Source organism: Crinia signifera, chromosome 2 (genome assembly GCF_055691185.1).
Source record: "Crinia signifera chromosome 2, ASM5569118v1, whole genome shotgun sequence".
In the NCBI taxonomy this organism is placed as follows: Eukaryota; Metazoa; Chordata; class Amphibia; order Anura; family Myobatrachidae; genus Crinia; species Crinia signifera.
Genome location: NC_139218.1, coordinates 173,886,135 through 173,907,327, shown reverse-complemented (window position 1 = coordinate 173,907,327; position 21,193 = coordinate 173,886,135). Strand labels below are relative to the sequence as shown.

General features: G+C 44.5%; 1 protein-coding gene across 1 annotated transcript in view; it reads right to left on the bottom strand.

The window, feature by feature from the left end:
• Positions 1-15,414, bottom strand: part of ACACA (acetyl-CoA carboxylase alpha) — a 551,747-nt gene extending 536,333 nt beyond the window's left edge. The window contains exons 1-2 of the mRNA XM_083173207.1: positions 15,257-15,414; positions 12,502-12,665 (exon numbers count right to left, since the gene is read on the bottom strand). Of these exons, the coding sequence (XP_083029333.1) occupies positions 12,502-12,665; positions 15,257-15,412 (320 nt within the window). The 5' untranslated portion in view covers positions 15,413-15,414. The remainder of the gene's footprint in view (positions 1-12,501; positions 12,666-15,256) is intronic.
• Positions 15,415-21,193: the final 5,779 nt, after the last annotated feature.

The window sequence follows — 21,193 nt, the reverse complement described above, 5'->3', positions numbered from 1 at the left end:
TCACGGCACTGAGGACACTTTTTCTGAAGTACCTGTACATCGCAGGTATCTCCTGCCTAGTGAAGTGAAATATAGATGGGATTCCGTACCGGGGACACAATACCTCCATCAACCGTCTAAATCCCACTCCACTGATGGTGGACACCAGACGCATGTCTAACACCAACATAGCTGTCAAGGCCGCAGTTATCCGCTTTGCCATAGGATGACGGCTGTCGTATTTCGTCCTCATGGCAAACGACTGTTGGACAGTCAATTGCTTAGTGAAAGATGTAGCGGTCTTACGACTTCCCCTCTGGGATGATGACTGACTTCCAGGAGCAGCAGAAGCGGCAGTAGTAGTAGGCGTAGCACTGCAGGATCCTCCGGAGAAATCTATGGAGTCAGTCATGCAGGTGACATAGCCTGAAGGACTCCCCCCGATCCCTCCTCGATCCGGAGTCCTTCAGGAGGGAGGGAATTTGACGAGGAGGGAGTTGGTGGTGTGCTTTTTAGGCGCTTAGCTCCAAAAGGAGGACCAAGGGATGTAGGTGTCCCTGGACTGCTAGCCGCAGTTCCTGAACTAAACACTGATTTATGAAGGTTGTTTAGGTGACGTTGAAGGGAGGATTTCCCTAGGTGGGCAAGATCCTTACCCCTGCTTATTGGAGTTTTACATAAGCTACAAGTGACAATACATTTGTTGTCCGGATTTGGATAAAAAATAAATTCCAGACCGTAGAGGTGGATTTATTGGTGCTCTGCCCAGGCATGATGATGGACTTTTTCATCCCATGGACAACAACTCCCCCCCCCCCCCAGGTGCCTCATTCCCCCCTGGTGCATCATTTAAACAAATCACCTCTCCATCCTCCTTGGCAACTTCCTCCTCAGCGCCAGCTACATCAATATCCTCCTCCTGGAGTACAACATCACCTTCATTAATAAAATCTGGAACTAGACTGTGGGTGATCCTTCCAGCATATGCAGAGAGCGTACTGCAAATGGTGAAAGGGGCCACCACCTCTTTACGTACAGTGATGGGAAGGTCCGGCGTCACAACCAATGACACCCTAGGACTCTCCTTGGGGATTTTGGATATGTCTTTAGAAGGCAGAGTTGTTTTCAGAGTTTTTTTAGTCGGTGTCAGCCTAACTCTCTTAAATTTACTATTGGAGGACTTTGATTGTCATGTGAAGCTGCACCGCTATTCATGAACTTAGGCCATGGCCTTAGCCATTCTTTGCCACTCCGTGTCGTAAATGCCATAGTGACAAGTTTAAGTTTCTCTTCCAATGATTTACATTTACTTTTTCGAATCCTTCTAAGGAACTTTGGTTTCGATTGTACATGCACTCTGTTTTCACACTGGGCATCGGCCATGGCAGACTACGTTGTTGGCATTTCATCGTCTATGTCATGACTAGTGACAGCAGCTTCAGAACTATGAGGAAGTGGATCTTCATCTTTTCCTATTTTTTTATCCTCCATATTTTGGATCTCCATTATTTTTGTGGAGTTATGTCACAGGACAGCACAACTGGAGTGAAATTAATATGTCAGTAGGTATGCACCAGCATGCAGGTATTACAGATACGGCAGTACTAGGCACCAGACAGGTAGATACAGCAGTACTAGGCAGTGGGCACCAGACAGGTAGATATGGCAGTACTATGCAGTGGGCACAAGACAGGTAGATACGGCAGTACTAGGCAGTGGGCACAAGACAGGTAGATACGGCAGTACTAGGCAGTGGGCACCAGACAGGTAGATATGGCAGTACTATGCAGTGGGCACAAGACAGGTAGATACGGCAGTACTAGGCAGTGGGCACAAGACAGGTAGATACGGCAGTACTAGGCACCAGACGGTAGATATGGCAGTACTAGGCAGTGGGCACCAGACAGGTAGATACGGCAGTACTAGGCAGTGGGCACCAGACAGGTAGATATGGCAGTACTAGGCAGTGGGCACAAGACAGGTAGATACGGCAGTACTAGGCAGTGGGCACCAGACAGGTAGATATGGCAGTACTAGGCAGTGGGCACAAGACAGGTAGATACGGCAGTACTAGGCACCAGATGGTAGATACGGCAGTCCTAGGCAGATGGTAGATATGGCAGTACTATGTAACAGACGGTAGATACGGCAGTACTAGGCACAAGACAGGTAGATACAGCACTACTAGGCACAAGATAGGTAGATACAGCAGTACTAGGCACAAGACAGGTAGATACAGCAGTACTAGGCAGTGGGCACCAGACAGGTAGATACAACAGTACTAGGCAGTGGGCACCAGACAGGTAGATACAGCAGTACTAGGCACCAGACAGGTAGATAGATACGGCAGTACTAGGCACAAGACAGGTAGATATGGCAGTACTAGGCAGTGGGCTCCAGACAGGTAGATACGACAGTACAATGCAGTGGGCACCAGACAGGTAGATACGGCAGTACTAGGCACCAGACGGTAGATACAGTAGTACTAGGCACCAAACAGGTAGATACGGCAGCACTAGGCACCAGACAGGTAGGTAGATACGGCAGTACTAGGCAGTGGGCACCAGACAGGTAGATACGGCAGTACTGGGCACCAGACAGGTAGATACGGCAGTACTAGGCACCAGTCGGTTGATACGGCAGTACTAGGCACCAGACAGGTAGGTACGGCAGTACTAGGCACCAGACAGGTAGATACGTCAGCAATACTGGTATATGTGCACCAGCAGAATTTATAATAATTAATTATTAGGTACTGGTTGGCACGTCAGTGCACCAGCAGCATGGAAGGCAATTCAGATGCTTGGTTGCATAGGGAGAAGTATCAGCAGTAGAAAGAAAGAAGTAATAATGCCACTGTATAGGTCATTGGTACAACCTCACCTAGAGTATTGTGTTCAGTTCTGGAGGCCATATCTCCAGAAGGATATAAATACATTAGAGACTGTACAAAGAAGGGCAACTAAAATGGTGCATGGCCTACATCACAAAACGTACCAGGAAAGACTAAAATATCTTAATATGTATACTTTAGAGCAGAGAAGGGAAAGGGGGGACATGATAGAAACTTTCAAATATATCAAGGGTTTTAACAAGGTACAGGTGGTAGACATTCTTCACAGGAAGAGGAGCAACAGAACACGAGGACATGCACTGAAACTAGAGGGAGGAAGATTCAGGGGAAATGTGAGGAAGAATTACTTAACAGAAAGAGTAGTAGATAAGTGGAATAGCCTACCATCAGAGGTGGGTAGATGCAAATACAGTAGTACAATCTTTCCAACTTTAAAATTAATTACTCAAAATCCATGGCGCTGAACATCACACTCCCTGCCGCTACAGTTTCATTACTGTCAGGGTCATTCCCGTTTGTTTGGCAACCCTCCCACATCAAATACTTAGGTATCTTGATTCCCAAGCAACTTGACAAGATGGTCGCAATTAACCACACCCCCCTTCTCCGTAAACTGAAACAAGAAATGACGCACTGGCTCACACAGAGATTTTCTTGGTTAGACCCATATTTAACAACCCATTGTTTCCACCGGGCCTCGCGGGCGGGGTTGCCTCGAGATAGAAAAAAGCTGGGGTGACTAGAGTGAACCACTTGACTGCAGATGGTAAAATCAAAACCTTCTCAGAAATTCAAGACAATGAGTATATACACGCAAACGACTATTGGTTTTACCTTCAACTGAGACATTTTATTCTCTCTCAGAGGGAGTGGATTGATCCACATAAGAGTCTCACGCCTTTTGAATCCATGTGCGGTCAGGTGGTACCACCCACCTATGTAATATCAGGCATCTACAAAATCCTTATACATGGACACTTCCCTGACAAACCTTCATTCTGTGATGCGTGGGACAAAGACCTAACACACCGCATAAAAATTAAATGTGAACCACACTGTGAAAACGTGGCTCGCTGCTCCACTAGTCTAGAAGTAGTAGAAACACAGTATAAACTACTGACACGCTGGTATAGATGCCCATCTCTACTGCACAAATGCTATCCCTCTGTCTCCCCCCTATGCTGGAGGTGCGGTAAAGATAAAGGCACACTAATACATACCTGGTGGGATTGCCCATTAATCACCCCATTTTGGAACAAAATTAGAGAACTGTCCGCAGAAATACTAGGATTCCCAGTCCCACAGGGCCCTGACTTCTGGTTGCTCTCTCATTCCAACATCCCCCTAGCAAGATACAAATAATCTCTCTTGAAACATCTAAACAACGCTGCGAGAGCGGTCATTCCAGTACATTGGCGCTCCACTGAACCACCAACAATATGGGAGTGGTTCCAACGTATAGATTTCTATATGAGTATGGAGGACATCTACTTTGCAGCTCTGGAGAAACATTCAGACTTTACCTCAACCTGGTTTAGTTGGCTGGAATTTAAGACCTCCACGACCTACATCGCTTTTGCACCCTCTCCGAAGAGAGATAAAATCACATTAACCGAATGCTCTCGCCAAATGAATATGCTTCAGTACATGAAAAATTACCCCCAACACACCCCTTCCTCCCCCTCTCTACCCTTGTCTTCCCCGTTTAAGTTAATGTCTGTCAGAAAAACTGACCATGCTTCTGTGTCTGTTTTGGACCTCAGTTTCAGGGTCATCATTTTGTTTTACCTCCACAACCAGATTTGTAAAATGCTATGTTTTCAGTTGTCAATATTTCTACTGTTATTAAGTAATGGAAAGGCTGTTGTGACATTACTACAATGTATGTGGACTATATTATGTTTATAAAACAAAAATAAAGAATTTATATTAAAAAAAAGGGGCAGACTAGATGGGCCAAGTGGTTCTTATCTGCCGTCAAATTCTATGTTTCTAATTACTTTTTAATTAAATAATATATATAGCAGCCTACTAGGTAGGTAGTACTACTACTACTACTACTACTACTACTACTACTACTACTACTAGGTAGGTTCTTAGGCAGTAGCACTGCCAGTGGCACCAGTGGCTTGAGTAGGTAATGGCAGCCTCTATTCAGTGCAGGCACTAGCAGGCAGCACCAGTGGACTATATACAGGTTGAGTATCCCGTATCCAAAATGCTCGGGACCAGGAGAATTTTGGATAACGGATTATTCCGTATTTCGGAATATTTTAATATTTCAATTATGTATTTTGAAGTATCTTGCATGTATGCTGTATAAACACATAAAATACACACAAATATATTTTATTACCACATAAAATACACACAAATATATTTTATTTGTTCAAAAAACAAGGTTTCAAAACATGAACCAAAATTTGTGTACTATCTCAGATATTGAATTTGAATGCCAAGCAATCATTTTCTTGCACATATATAGTGCCAGTTACATATTACATGTCACCAGTAGGGCTGTTACAAATGTCCCCAGTGAGTTTTTAGCAAAAAAAAATATTTTTTTCGACTTTCTGGAATGTATGGTTTTCGGAATAATTTGGATAACGGATACTCGGATACGGGATACTCAACCTGTATATAATATAGCAGCCTAGTAGGTAGAGAAACTACTAGGTAGGCAGTAGCACTGCCAGTGGGCACCACACAGATACTAACAGCAGTAGCAGACTACTATATGCACCAGCAGAATTTATAATAATTATATATATTATTGCAGTAGGTACTGGTTGGCACACGTCAGTACACCAGCAGCATGGAATTATTTATTACAGTTCCACGCAGCACTGCAGGACAGGTATTATTTTTTAATTAAATAATATATAGCAGCCAAGTAGGTAGGTAGTACAACTAGGCAGGTACTTAGGCAGTAGCACTGCCAGTGGCACCAGTGGACTGAGTAGGTACTAGCAGCCTCTATTCAGTGCAGGCAGCACCAGTGGACTATATATATAATTATGAATTATAGAATATATATAATATTAGGTACAGCACAGCACCAGAGGTAGGCCCCAGCACAGAGGAGACAGTAGTACTACAGGTACACAGTTAGAGCCGACTGTCCTCCTTGCTAGGGTGATCCTAAGTCTAAGTAGAGAGGAGAACAGAGTACACAGCAGCACTGAGGGAGACAGGCCCAATAAAATATTGCGTCCAAGGTCAAACTCAAGGTTAAGCCCTAGCAGCAGCACCAACACAACCTCTCCCAACCCGCTCCTAGACTGGAGTGAAGATGGAGGGCGCGGGAGCCGCTATTTAAAGCCTCACGAAATCCGGCGTCCGGCGATGACGTTTTGCCCGCACGGCCGGACCTGAGTCAGACCGGTATCTCCGAGCGCTGCTCGGAACCGTGCTCTGATTGATGACGTTCGTGGGGGCTCGGATCTCCGGAATCCGAGTCCGCACATCTCTACTTACAACACCCTCTTTCAACCTCAATTTTCCCCACTCTTGCTTCTTACCCTCAGTCCCTTGTCATCCATTTGGCTCCCCTGTCCCTTTAGTATGTAAGCTTCTATAAGCAGGTCCCATCAATATCATCTAAATATTCTTGCTCACCAGCTACAATCATCCACCTAGTCCTTGGTATCTTAGCAGGAGACTCCACTCCCATCTTTCTCTTTCTTTTGCACATCTTGCAGTGACTCTAACCCTGTTCGTGGCACATTATCTTGTGAATACAAGTTTCAGCTTGTAATCAATATTTATATTGCCCCACTTGCATCAGTAGCTGTGCTGAAGGTTATAGTGTTTTTTGTTTATTGTATACTGTAATGCTTATACCCCTTTCACACTGCAGCTCTTAACCGTATATTGCCGATTTTTTAGCCTTTTAAAACGGTTAGAGCTGCAGTGTGAAAGCATCAGTCTGCATTTACTGGTTACAAATAACCGGTGTTTGCAAACGGGTAAAAAGTCCTACATGGTTCAGAGCCGTTTTTATGCAGTGTGAACTGCTCTGATATATAGGACTCAGACAGTAGCTATGAGAGCGCAATGCATATCTAGGGCCAGATGCACTAAGCTTCAAAAGTGATAAAATGGAGAGTGATAAACAGCCAGCCAATCAGCTCCTGTCTGACATTTTTCAAACACAGTCTGCGACATGGCAGGTAGGAGCTGATTGGCTGGCTGTTTATCACTCTCCATTTTATCACTTTTGAAGCTTAGTACATCTGGCACCTAATGAGCTGCTCATTACATATGTGCAACAAAAGAAAGAGTGGGTCTGAAAGATAGCGCTCAGTGGTAACTAGGTTCAATGGCGATTAGCCTGAAATAAACAAAATACAGTGGGTTTATACAAAACCAAATACTCAGTGGTCACACTGGAACTATGATAAATGGATAACTTCGGTATTCCAATAGAATCCAACAAGCATCCTAATATGCATACAGGGGAGACATAATAGGACAGGACATAGTGCAAACCAGTCAGGTAAAAATACTTTTTAATCTAAAAGATGCACTTACAAAGTGATGACGGTTAAAAGAGCATAAATACAAAGGTTCCAGGCAAAATAGCAAGCATGCAGATGTTATGAGTCCTCTTCTGTTCTGGGTACCTTGGTCCGGAATCAAGGGGGGCTCAGTCCAGGATCCTCCTTGGCCACTTTTAGCTGGTTCCCAATGTCCTTAAGTCTGTCAACCACGCTTAATGCGTTTCGGAACGCAAGTTCCTTCCGAAACGCGTTAAGCATGGTTGACAGACTTCGTCTTACCTATTGCACTCCATTACATATGTGCATATGTAATGAGTGCAGTGCATATGTAATGAGACGCTCATTACATATGCACATATCATATGCACTGCACTCATTACATTTGCGCATATGTAATTAGCGGCTCATTACATATGCACTATGCTGTCTTATAGCTACTATCTGTCCTGCTTTCACACTGCAAACCTGCTTGAGACCCGGTATTTATGTGCGGTGTGAAAGGGGTTTAAAACAGTAATATACCGTTTTAAATAACGTTTCAAAACACCGGGTCTCAATCGTATAGGCCAGTGGTAGCCAACACTAGCCCTCGAGAGCTACCAACAGTTCACATTTTCCAGACAACCTACAGCTGTGCAGCAGGCACAGCTGCACTCAATCACTGACACATTTTAAAAGATACACAGATGGAGCTAATTAGCTCACTTGTGATTCTGTGAGGCGACCTACAAAACATGCACTGTTGGTAGCTCTCGAGGACTAGGGTTGGCTACCCCAGGTTTAGGCAATGTGAAAGCAGCATTACTGTAGTGTACTTTGTTATCATGTACTGTGTTACCATTTGGACAGTTCTGTAGACCATATGTGGTGACCTATAAATAACATTTAATAATAATAAAAGTAAGAAAATATAAATACAAAAGTAAAGACATAAGTAAAATGAAAAGAAGAAAAAGGGGGATGGGGTGGATTGGTGAATAGATATTTCCCATGGGGGGGGGTGGAGGTTATTACACATAGCAAATCTAATCCCCAAAAATGCTATAGTTATATAATAAAAAAAAAAAAAACGGGAAACAGTTAAGGAAGGAAAATATTGGATTAAATGCTCGGCTCTTGATTGCTCCCAAAATGTATGGTTGAGAGAGGAAATAGTCAAAAATACAGTAGATTACAGAACCTAAATAGTAACAAATCTCCTATCCCAGACGAAATACACCCTAAAGATTAAATGCTTGGCTCTTGATATACAGATTAAATGTGCAGCTCTTGATTGCTCCCAAACTGTATGTTTGAGTGAGAAAATAGTCAAAAATAGATTACATACCCTAAATAGTAACAGATTTCCTGGCCCGGACGAAATACACCCTAGGATACTAAAATAATTTAGTTCTGTCATAGCACTACTATTATATCTAATATTCGGGGAATCAATAAACTCGGGAACGGTACCAAGAGACTGGCACATAGCTTAGGTAGCACCAATATGGAAGAAAGGTAGCAAAACAAACCCTGAAAATTATAGACCGGTCAGCACCATTGTGGGGAAAATATTAGACGGAATAATAAGAGATAGTATCCAAAATTTCTTAGAACAAAGAGAAGTAAGGTTCAGCATGGGTTCATCAAAAATAGATCATGTCAGACTAATATAATTAGCTTCTATGAGGAAGTCAAAAGGGGCTGGACTTAGAGAAATCTGTTGATGTAATACTGCTTGATTTAGCTAAAGCTTTTGACATGGTGCCTCATAAAAGGTTATTAGTGAAACTAGCTAATTTAGGGTTAGGAGATAAAATTTGTAATTGGATTAAAAACCGCTTGAACAATCGGGGTACGAGAGTGGTGGTAAATGACATACATTCTAGCGGGGGTAAGGACCAAAAGTGGAGTCCCGCAAGGTTCAATATTGGGACTCACCTTGTTTATTATATTCTTAGTGATATTGGAAGTGACATAGTGAGTAAAATTGCAATATTTGCGGATGACACGAAATTTAGTGAGGAAATTAACTCAGGAGAGGATGTGGAAATACTATAAAAAGACTTAAATAAACTGGAAAGGTGGACGGAAAGGTGGAAAATGCAGTTGAATTCTGCTGTAGAGAAGGACTTGAAGGTCATCTTAGATGAAAAATTGGGTAACAGTGCACACTGCTCAAGTGCAGCAGCAAAATCAAACCGGACACTGGCATGCATTAAAAGGGGAATGGATTCAAGGGATGCCAATGTGATAGTGCCTCTTTACAAGGCATTGGTGAGACCACACTTGGAATATTGTGTTCAGTTCTTGGCACCGCACCTTTAAAAAGGACATAAATGAATTGGAACAGGTACAGAGAAGGGCGACTAAGCTAGTAAAATGTCTCAAATCACTAGAATAGGTTAACCAGGCTGAATATGTTTTCACTGGAGAAAGGGAGGTTGAGAGGTGATATGATTAGTATGTTCAAATACAGGATTGGGAATCATATAGAACTGAGAGATGATTTGTTCACTAACAGGTCTATACTTCGGACGGGACGCAGTTAATATCCCGGCGGTCGGGATCCCGGCGTTCAGAATCCCGACGCCGGAATCCCGACCGCCGAAATGCCGACACATTCTCCCTCCTGGGGTGTCCACGACACCCCTGGAGGGAGAATAAATTAGTGTGCCGAGCGTAGAGAGGCACCGGGCCCGCTGCGTGGCGAGCGCAGCGTGCCCGCAAGGGGGGGCGATCCACGTCCCCCCCTTGTCGGCATTTCGGCTGTCGGGATTCCGGCGTCGGGATTCTGTACGCCGGGATCCCGACCGCCGAGATTCAATACTGAATCCCTTCGGACATCCGGGCATGTACTGAGGCTCGAGGAAAAGAAATTCCGCACTGAATTAAGAAGAGGATTCTTCACCATTACAGCAGTAACATTCCAGCACAGCAACTACTAATTGATTACAGCAACTACATTTTTGGCCACCATAGATATGAATTACTCTAATTCAGTAGTTACAAGTTAGATAGGTTGAACTCGATGGACTATCGTCTTTTTTCAGTCTTAATTTCTATGTTAGTATGTTACACTAGCCGACCCTAAGTCAACTGCGGGTGGCCGATATTGTGCATACTATACGACTATCGGCTTCTAATATCGTTCAGTGACACCACCTGGGCCTATTGAACATGCAGGCCATTTGGCTACATAGCTTAACTGACCTACAAGTTCAGTAGACATCCATCATCATTAACAATGCACAGGAGTGTTCATAGTTAAAAGATATTGAGTGTACACATTAGGCAATACAGTTAACAATATTGCTCAGAAAGCATTTTCTGAGTGATATCTTACACTATATCTCGTGTTTATGAGGCTTTACACTGATGAAACTATTGTGAAGATACCTACAGTAAATGAATAACAGACAATAATCTGGAAGGCGTTGAATATTTGAGAATTAAGAAAACAAGTTATATTAAAATTTATTTTACTAGCAGTACAATAGCTACCGATTGTTTCTTCTACATAGTGGGCAGAAACATCTTTAGTAAGTGGGGGGAACATTACACCCTATTGACGATTTGAAACAATCAGTTAACACCTTTATCATAGAGCTAATATACTATTGAGCCTACATGAATATTCTTTAGGCTCTAATAACCAGAATTTGATTGACTTTGCAAATGTGAGAAGTCTGCGACCCTTAAAGGTAAATGCTTGCTCTACAATGATCTACCTCCAAAAAAAAGAATGATTAGGAAATGATTAGGAAGCCCTGCCACCCTGAAAGGGTTATTTAGCACAGTTAATAGTTGCCCTTACAGCATACTTCATAATAGAGCTGTAAACATTACCTTGGTTTTTTTTTTAATGCAGCAAAATATATGTTTGTTGCAACATTTTATCTTGCTTTATTAGAGCGCATTTACTACCGCTCGTATAGTTACCCATAAGCCTGTGTTTTGCAGTGGCCAAGAAATAAATTACAGCCTAGCAGAGTTTACATTAAACACTGCCAAAGGCATAGGGTACAGTATAAAGATATCAATCACCCCAAAAACGTAGATAATGAGAAAAAAAATAAGGTAATTGTTTCCTAGCTCGACGCCCCTGATGTCCATCGTACACCAGCGCATCGCATCGCATACCATATAGCCGCATATGATGCATGCGATGCGGTTTTTAATTGTACAAGCACCTTGATGGGTGCTTACAATCAGGGGCGAATTTAGGGGTCAGGCCGCCCCTAGGCACAAAATTTTTGCCACCCCCCCATATTTTAATGTAATCGTATATGTATATACATTGTTATTTATATATTTCATTAAATTTTAACTGTAGCCCACCTCAATATTTTTTTAAGCACTCTGGACTGCTCCCTGTACGGAGGACCCGGAGGGAAGGAGGCACTTATTAGTACAGTGATTAGGACAGTGTCTCCGTCAGTCTCTCTCCGGCTCACACACTGTGACTGACTGAGCGCAGGGAGGATCTGCGCGCCGCTCAGCTGCTGGACACACAGCAGCCAATAGACTGTGTGTGTGTAGAGTAGCCAATGGGCAGGCGCCGGCAGCAGTGAGCCTGATCCATTTCCGGACGCGCCCAGCCACTAAGCAGTGATGTAATGTGCATGGCAGAGTGGATGGGCAGTGGCGGGTGACGAGTGGTGCTGCCGCCTACATATGATAATTCATGTCTGTGGCGGCGGTGCTCGTCACTCGCCGCTGCCCACCCGCTGTGCCATACTGCTATTTAACAGAATGTCAGCCTGCCTGCCGCCCTTAATTGGTGCCGCCCTGAGGCCGGTGCCTCACGGGCCTAGGCACAAATCCGGCCCTGCTTACAATGTTAAATGCACCTCCACACCACCCCCACGATCAAGGCAAAGGCGAAGCGCAAACCCGAAGCGTGGTGAGCGCAGCGAGCCTATGAGGGGCGGCAGTACACTTCCTCCGACATTTTCATACCCCCACTATCCACGTCGGCGTGGAATTGATTTTAGATAGTGTGGCGAGCGCAGCGAGACCCGCGTGGGGACACGTATTACTTCACATGTACCAAAAATAACACATGAGGCTGCTCAGTGATGATGTCATATACATTGAGATATTTGTTAATGTTGCACCATTACAGTATATGACCGGTACAGGTACATCAAAAGAGTTAAGTCTAAAGAGACCAAAGACACTTACGATATGGCTTCTTCTCTGTTTTCTCCCCAGGAGAAACAGTGCCCAAACTGAGAATCAGCAAATTCATGGAGACCTCCTGCTGCAGCGACACTGAAATAACCCCAGACGTTCTTACTGCTGCGAAAATTCAGTTCTTGAACAGTGCCAGAGCTTGGTTTAAAACCCTGAAAGAGAAAATATATTTATTTCTCCCCACTCACTTCTATCAATGAAAAATGAAGCATAAGCGGTTTCTTTTTTCTTAAAAATTGCGTACCCATACTCATGGGGTCGTGGTGTGATGAGATATATAAAGGTATCTTTCTCCTTGCATATACAGATGGCGAAAACTTCATAAAAAGGTGATTTATTCAACAACAAATTATCCATAAAATATAGTAAAATTCAAAAGTAGAGGGTAGGGTCCTACAAACTGGGTAGAGATAACAAAAAAAAGATGGCCAGGAAATCCGGATAACTAACCATCATTTTTCATTGATAGAAGTGAGTGGGGTAGGCACCTGTTACTAATTGAAAAACTTAAAGATACCATTATGGGTTTTACATAACCATTTGGATACCTGATGTGTTGCAATAGATCCTTACCTTAAACAGAGTCTCATTATAGAAAATTTCACACAAAGTATATACCCCTACTTTTTGCTTTTTATGTGCTACAGACCAAGACTCCAAGAATCCTTAGGTTCTCCAAAAACTTTAGACCATTAAAAGGAATCAATATGGGCAAAAGAACACAGACATTGGACAGAGGAAGATTGGAAAAGATTGGAAAAAAGTGTTATGGACAAACAAATCAAAGATTTAGTGTGTTTGGATCACACAAAAGAACATTTGTGAAATGCAGAACAAGTGAAGAGATGCTGGTAGAGTCCCTGACGCCATCTGTCAAGCATGGTGGAGGCAATGTGATGGTCTGGGGCTGCTTTGGTGCTGGTAAAGTGTGAGATTTGTACATGGTAAAAGGGATTTTGAATAAGGAAGGATATTACTCCATTTGAAACACCAATCCATACCCTGTGGACAGAGCTGGATTGGAGCCATTGTCCTCCTCCAACAGGATAATGACCCAAAGCACACCTCCAAATTATCCAAGGAAAGAAGCAGGCAGCTGGTATTCTGTCTGTAATGGAGTGGCCAGCGCAGTCCTCAGATCTCAACCCATTGAGCAATTGTGGGAGCAGCTTGATCACATGGTTCTCAAGAAGTGCCCACCAAGCCAATCAAACTTGTGGGTAGTGCTTCAGGAAGCATGTGGCGAAATTTCTTCAGATTACCTCAACAAATTAACAGCTAGAATGCCAAAGGTCTGCAGTATTGTAATTGTTGCAAAAGGAGCATTCTTTGACAAAAGCAAAGTTTGCGGGACAAAATCATTGTTTCAAATAAAAATCATTATTTCTAACCTTGCCAATGACTTTACTATATGTTCTATTCATTTGCAACTCATTTGATAAATAAAAGTCAGTTTTCATGTAAAACATGAAATTGTCTGGGTGACCCCAAACTTTTGAACAGTAGTGTAAATACATTTTTGTATCTAATGTACATATTGTGCTATACTAGTCTCCATTTGAAAAGATATGTTATACAAAATGGGTCATTCTGAAGAGCTCAGTGACTTCAAGCATGGTATTGTAATAGGATGCCACCTTTGCAACAAGATGCTTAGTGAAATGACATCCCTGCTGGATATTGCAGTCAATTGTAAGTGATATAATTAGAAAGTGGAAGCATTTAGGAAAACCAGCAACTCTGCTACGAAGCAGAAAACCACATAAAATCACAAAGCAGGTTAATGAGTTAAAGCGCAAAGCGTTGACTGTAAAAGTCACCAACACTCTGCTCACTTGATAACTGAAGAGTATTAAATCCCCCTGGGATTAACATACATTTCCATAGCATGCAAGCTTCATATGACCAAATCCAATGACAAGCGTTGGATGGAGTCCTGTAAAGCATACGGAACTGGACTGAGGAGCAGTGGAAACGTGTTCTGTGGAGTGACAAACCACGCTTCTCTGTTTAGCAGTCAGATAAATGAGACTGGGTTTGTCGGATGCCAGGAGAACGCTACCTGCCTGACTACATTATGCCAACTGTGAAGTTCAGTAGAGGACGGATAATGATGGACATGTTATGCTTCCAACTTTGTGACAACAGTTTAGGGAGGGCCCTTTTCTATTCCAACATAACTGTGCCCTTGTGCACAAAGCAAGGACTATAAAAACAAGATGTGGGGAGTTCAGTGCGAAAGAACTTGACTTGTCCACACAGAGCCCTAACCTCAATCCCACTGGGCACCTTTGAGATTAACTGGAATGGAGATTGCAGGCTAAGCCTTCTTGTCCAACATCAGTGCCTGACCACATAAATGCTTTAAAGAATTAATGGGCACAAATTCCCACAGAAATACTACAAAATCTTGTGGAAAGCCTTCAAAGAAAAGTGGAAGTACAGTAGTTTTAACTGCAAAAGGGGACCAACTCCATATTAAAGCATATTTATTTAAATACAATGTCATTACAGTCCCTGTTGGTGTAACAGTAAGACATCTGAATACTTTTTTTTGGCATTGGCGCCTTATAACTATGCATGGTGGGATACAGTTCAGATCCACTATGCCATTTATATACAAGTTGAATCTTATCCTCATGTCCATGTAGTCTTTTTGCAGGATTTTAAATTTGTTCCAATGAATTGCATAAATGGTAACCAATTATTCAACTGGTGCATTTTAAGTAACTATATACAATACCTCATCTGGATTTTCACTAGTGATACGAGCAGCAATGACATGTCCTCTAGGGCACGGAGCATTCAGTGAATTGTCAAAGTCAATTAGCGTGTCTCCCCAAGCTGGAACGCCATACAGCATTCGAATATCCTTTATTCTATGCAAAGGAATTCCCATGGCAATCTAAGGAAAATAGTAAATACAATAAGTGGTCAAAATATGCAATTTACAAAATGTTATATAATAATATTGTATTTATTTTTAAAGGAAATCAATAAAAATTGCATTACTGGATGTTAAAAAGGTCATAATTTGGTGATTGAAGACATTAGCGAGAAAGTGGCTAAGCCAACACTGGCTAAGCATAAAATCAGGTCATCTGATTCCATTGATAGAACTATAGGGGTATATTCAGACCTGATCGCTGTTGTACAAATTAGCAAATTTATTGAACATTTGGCCCTCCAGATGTTGTTGAACTACACATCCCAGCATGTCCTGCTACAGTTTTGCTATTTGGCCACGCTAAAACTGTTGCAAAGTATGCTGAGATGTGTAGATCAACAACATCTGGAGGGCCGGGGGTTCCCCATCCCTGGCATAAAGGAATTACAGTACACCTGTTGGTGTTTCCTTAATCACCCTCTGAAATGCATTTAATAATACATATACTCGTTTGGTCATCTATACAATATATTGCATCTGTTGTGAAGCACTGCATATGTACTGCTAAGATGTAGTGTTTATTCTTGCACCTACCATCTTTGAAAACCCATGCAGTTCCTCTTCCCCTGCCTGGGGTGTCGCTGTCTGCTGTGGTGTTTCTAGCACAGGTCTGGTTTGCATATCATTACTGCTATACAGACCACACTGTGCTAGAAGCACTACAGCAGACAGCGACACCCCAGGCAGGGAAGAGGAACTGCATGGGTTTTCAAAGATGGCGGTTGCTAGAATGAACACTATATATGTTTTTATGATGCAGTTATTAGATGTATTGTGTGTACATACTTGAAGATGGTCTGGTTTATACTTTATATTGTTCACTGGCTGTACAAATTATATATCAATGTCCAATACAATGCACATGCACCAGAACTATATTAAACATTGGACATAGTATAGCTGTAGACCTTAAGTGATTGCCAGTCTGCTTCCATCTGAGGGGTTTGGAAGCGGGCAGCAAAAATCTCCAATTCACATATGGAGGCGTGTGGCCTCCATTTTGTGGGAGTGCCGAGGAAAGAGTCTCAATCTTCAGATGGAGAATTCCTGGCAGCTTGTGTGCATAACCTTATTGATTACTCAGCCAGTTGATGGTGTGACAGGTGATTCAATGGTGCATCCTTGGACACAGTAGAGGATCGCATATGCATTGAAGGTAGCAACAACAAGTTGAATCCTGAGCATTGCTGCTTAAAAGTAAGCAGCAACTATGCATTCTCCAACAACTGAATCAGCCACAGTGTGCATAACATTATACAGATTTATTTCTCTCATCATGTGTTTTATACACAGAGCACCAAGCAATTTAGTAAATCACATTTCTAGCTGCACTTTGACCAATGTCATAAAAAACATCCCCCTGCGTAAGCGTACACATCTGCCCACATGGTAGTGCGAGCATTTGCTCAGTGGCGTTAAACCTGTTTGCTAGGTAGCGACTAGGTCTAAAAGCAGACCCAAACTGTAAAAGAAGTTAAATTGGGATAGAGAATCTAACAAGTATTCCACTTTGTTAGGGGGTGTAGTGTAAGTTTTAAAGGCTTAAAAGGTATCCATAAGGCTTTGCTAAGCGTTAAATATCTAGGAAAGCTTTTCAAATGTAAAGCTGTGTACACACAGTGCAATATATTGCTCAGTGTCTCCTTTTCATCAGCGACCAGAGATGGTAGCTGATGAACAGGAGACTCTGCCAGAGGAGCTGCAGAGGGAAACAGCGGTACTTGTTTCCAGCAGAGCGCCCAGTACGCTAAATGCGTAGTGGGCTATTATCCGTAGTGAAATCGCATTGCATGCCGCGTTATAGTAGCATGTGATGCGATGTCCATAGAAAGTGCACATACAATGAAATATCGCATGCAATCTCAGTGCACCAAATGCGATGTGATGCGATATTTCATTGTACAAGCACCCGTGCCATGAGATGTGATGGGTGCTTACAATGAGATGTGATGTGTGCATAGTATGAGATGTGATGGGTGCTTACAATTGTAATCACCTATGCCAGTGGTGGCCAACCCATGGCTCTTGAGCCTCATGCGGCTCTCCCCCTTGTAAAGTGTGGCTCCTGCTCCCAATGCTGCCCACCGCCCACCGTCCGTCCCAGTCCCCCCTGTTGCCGGTTCCCTGAATCCCTTCTCCTTCTTAGGGGAGGAGAGTGCGCATTGCGCATCTCTCCTACCCCTTACTGTGCATCCTTGTGACTGCCTTGTGACTGCCAATTAGAGATTGCGGGCCAGCAGCCAATCAGGAGCCAGCCAGCGAGCTTTGATTGGTGGACGGCCCAGTCACAGGGAAGTGAGGGGGAAGGAGATGTGCGGTTTGCTGTGCTCTCCTCCCCTCGCTGACATGACAGGACTGCAGGGGGACGCCAGACTGTCCCCTCCCCGCCCGGCAGCAGCAGCAACAACGGTGAGTGCTGCTGCTGGGAAATTTGCACTGTGGGGGCATAGCAGTTTGTGGCACTGTGGGGGCATACCAGCTTTCTGGCACCGTAGGGGCATACCTGGCACCGTGTGGGGGGCATATGTGTATCTGGCACTATTGGGGGCATATGTATATATGGCACTGCACTATTTGTATCACACCCACCCAAGGGGTCAAAATAGACTACGCCCATGATGTCGGCTCTTTAGCTTGACTACCGATATTTTTCGGCTCTTTACCTCTGACCAGTTGGCCACCCCTGACCTATGCCATCGTTTAGTGTCACCCCCAGTATCAACACCACCCCGAAGCGTGGCGAGCGCATCAAGCCCCGCGAGGGGCGTCGGAATGCATCCCCTGACCTTTTCATACCACCACTATCCACGTCAGTGTGGAATTGATTTTATATAGTGTGGCGAGCGCATCCGTGTCCGCTCGCCACGCTTCGGGCTCGCCACCAGGGCCGTTTCTAGAGGCGGACAAGCCGTGCAGCAGCCCGGGGCGCCGCACGGCTTGTCCGCCTCTGTAAACAGCCAGGGTGCCCGGCAGCTCCCCCCAATTCCACCGCCAACGCTGCTGCCGCAGGGTGACGAGTGACGGATCGGATCTCTGTTGTCACGGATCCGACCAGTGGCACTACTCCCTACTGTGACAGGCAGCTCCCGGCGTAGGCTGCCCAATCACAGAGCTCAGAAGACAGCCGGCTGACTTCTGAGCTCTGTGGTTGGGCAGCCTGCGCTGGGAGTGCAGAAAGGAGCCCAGCCTGCGCAACAGCGCCAGGAGTGCAACATGCAGGAAAGAGAGAAGTTAGCTATCACCATCCTGCCCGGGTTCGCCGATGCGCTGGTAAGCCACTGTCAGTGGCACTGTGGCTACCTTCAAACAAGAAGAGGGACAATGCAGCTGCTGCGTGTGGCACTGTAGAGGCATATGTGTGGCACTGTGGGGGCATGTGTGGCACTGTGGGGGCATATGTGTGGCACTGTGAAGGCATATCTGTGGCACTGTGAAGGCATATCTGTGGCACTGAAGGCATATGTGTGGCACTGTGGGGGCATATGTGTGGCACTGTGAAGGCATATCTGTGGCACTGTGGGGGCATATCTGGCCCTGTAGGGGCATATGTGTGGCACTGTGAAGGCATATCTGTGGCACTGTGAAGGCATATCTGTGGCACTGTGAAGGCATATCTGTGGCACTGTGAAGGCATATCTGTGGCACTGTGGGGGCATATATGTGGCACTGTGGGGGCATATATGTGGCACTGTGGGGGCATATATGTGGCACTGTGGGGGCATATATGTGGCACTGTGGGGGCATATATGTGGCACTGTGGGGGCATATCTGGCACTGTAGGGGCAAATGGCAGCGATGGCGGGGGACTGGAGGGGGAGACCCAGGGCCAGAGGCAGTGAGTTGTGCTGCTTGTGGTACTGTGGGGGCATATCTGGCACTGTGGGGGCATATTAGTAAACGGCATCAGTTGTACAGCAGCGGCACGTAGGGCATAATGTGTAATAGGCATTACGGTGAGGGGAGTATTGTGTAATTGCCATCACAGTGTGCGGCGTAATGTGTAATTGGCATCACGGATAAATAATGTATATTGATTTAAGTAGCCTGTCATTGTTTGGCCTTGATTTGTGAGGTGTACTAGGTCACTGTGTAGGCCTTTATATTTTTATGTCACTGTGTGGCCTTCAGCCCGCCAACTTAAGTGCGGGAGGACAATGACAATTCCTGCGGTAACGAATGTCTGGACATGCAGGTTGCAAAAGTGAGATGTAAGGTAATTGTTTTCCTGCTAGACCACGCCCTTATATTAAGCCACACCCTTTACAAATAAACCACGCCCCTATTTTGGCGGGCTCTATATATTGGGCGCGGGGGGGGGGGGGGGGGGGGGCATTTTTTATTTCTTTGCCCTGGGAGCTAAATTGTCTAGAAACGGCCCTGCTCGCCACACTATAGAAAATCAACTCCACGCCGACGTGGATAGTGGGGGTATGAAAACGTTGGAGGACGCATTCCGCCACCGCTCGCCAGGCTTCGGGGTGGCCTGGATAGTGCTGCTGTTTTAGGAACACATTCACACCTGCAAATTCATACAGCTGACACAGTAATGACGACATGCGTTAACTAATAACTAATTTACTGAAATAATTTGATTAATGAGCATAAATTATTAAGAACAATTAAAAGATAAGTTTAAAGTCAGAAACAGAAATTATTAAAGAACAAGAACAATAAAAATAACAAGAATAATAAAATGTAAAACATGATTAATCGTCCTTTGGGAGGAGCTTCAGGGCCTCAATTACACAGAGGCAAGGGTCCTCAGCTCCCAAAGTTTTGCGCCACATGAACTCCGTTAAATATGACTGGAGCTCATGCTGGCAGTGCCTCTTTGGCGCTTATTTTGCCACTTGCATGCACCCCAAAGTCATTACACGTCGTGCCCGGCTCTATATTCTGCTGGATGGAGTCCATTACCGTTGTGGCATCTCTCCTGGGCACCATTTGTAGAAAACACTGGCCTGTCTCCCGGCAGATCCCTCCAAATATCCACTGTTGTGGAAGAATGCGGCCAGCATTGTTCTTCCTTTTAACAAAAAGGGTCTCATCCACTTCGACGATGTGGCCAGGGCCACCAATGTTCCGCCATTATGTCCAGAGCACATGCCTCACGCATCCAGCGATTATACAGCACAGCCGTCTTTTTGGACATGTCCAGCTGTGGCTGCAGTATTCAATAGATGTCAGCTCCTGGGACCATGAATAAATAAATTGAAGCATGGTGAGAAACGACAAGCGGCAGCCTGGAAACCAGTGTGCCGCTCTCAGGCTGACCTTCAGCCGACACACCTTCACATGGCAGCGCCACATCGACTCCTTCAAAGAAAGGCGTATGGCGTGCCCATTTGCGCAATTCTGCACCACCGGAAGCAGAGTGTGCACCTGGAAAAAGGCGACAGCCTCCTCCTCTGTCTGCGGCAGCGAAAATACGTTAATAACTCCAGCCATCTCGCTCAATAACAATGATACAGCAAATAATCACCACAAATTACCACCAGCTCTGAGGCACACTTCTTCTCATGACAGAATATCACCTCAGAGTGTTTTCTGAGAGGATCTGACAGGGGGCGGGAATGACAGGGAGCAGGAACGGGAAAATCGCATTGCATCGCATGCTACTACTATATGTCATGCGATGCGATGCAATGCGATTTCAGTACATTTGCATAAGTAATAAATCTGGGCGCCCTGCTAGGAAACAAGTACCAAAACAGCAGGCTCCTGCGACCAGCG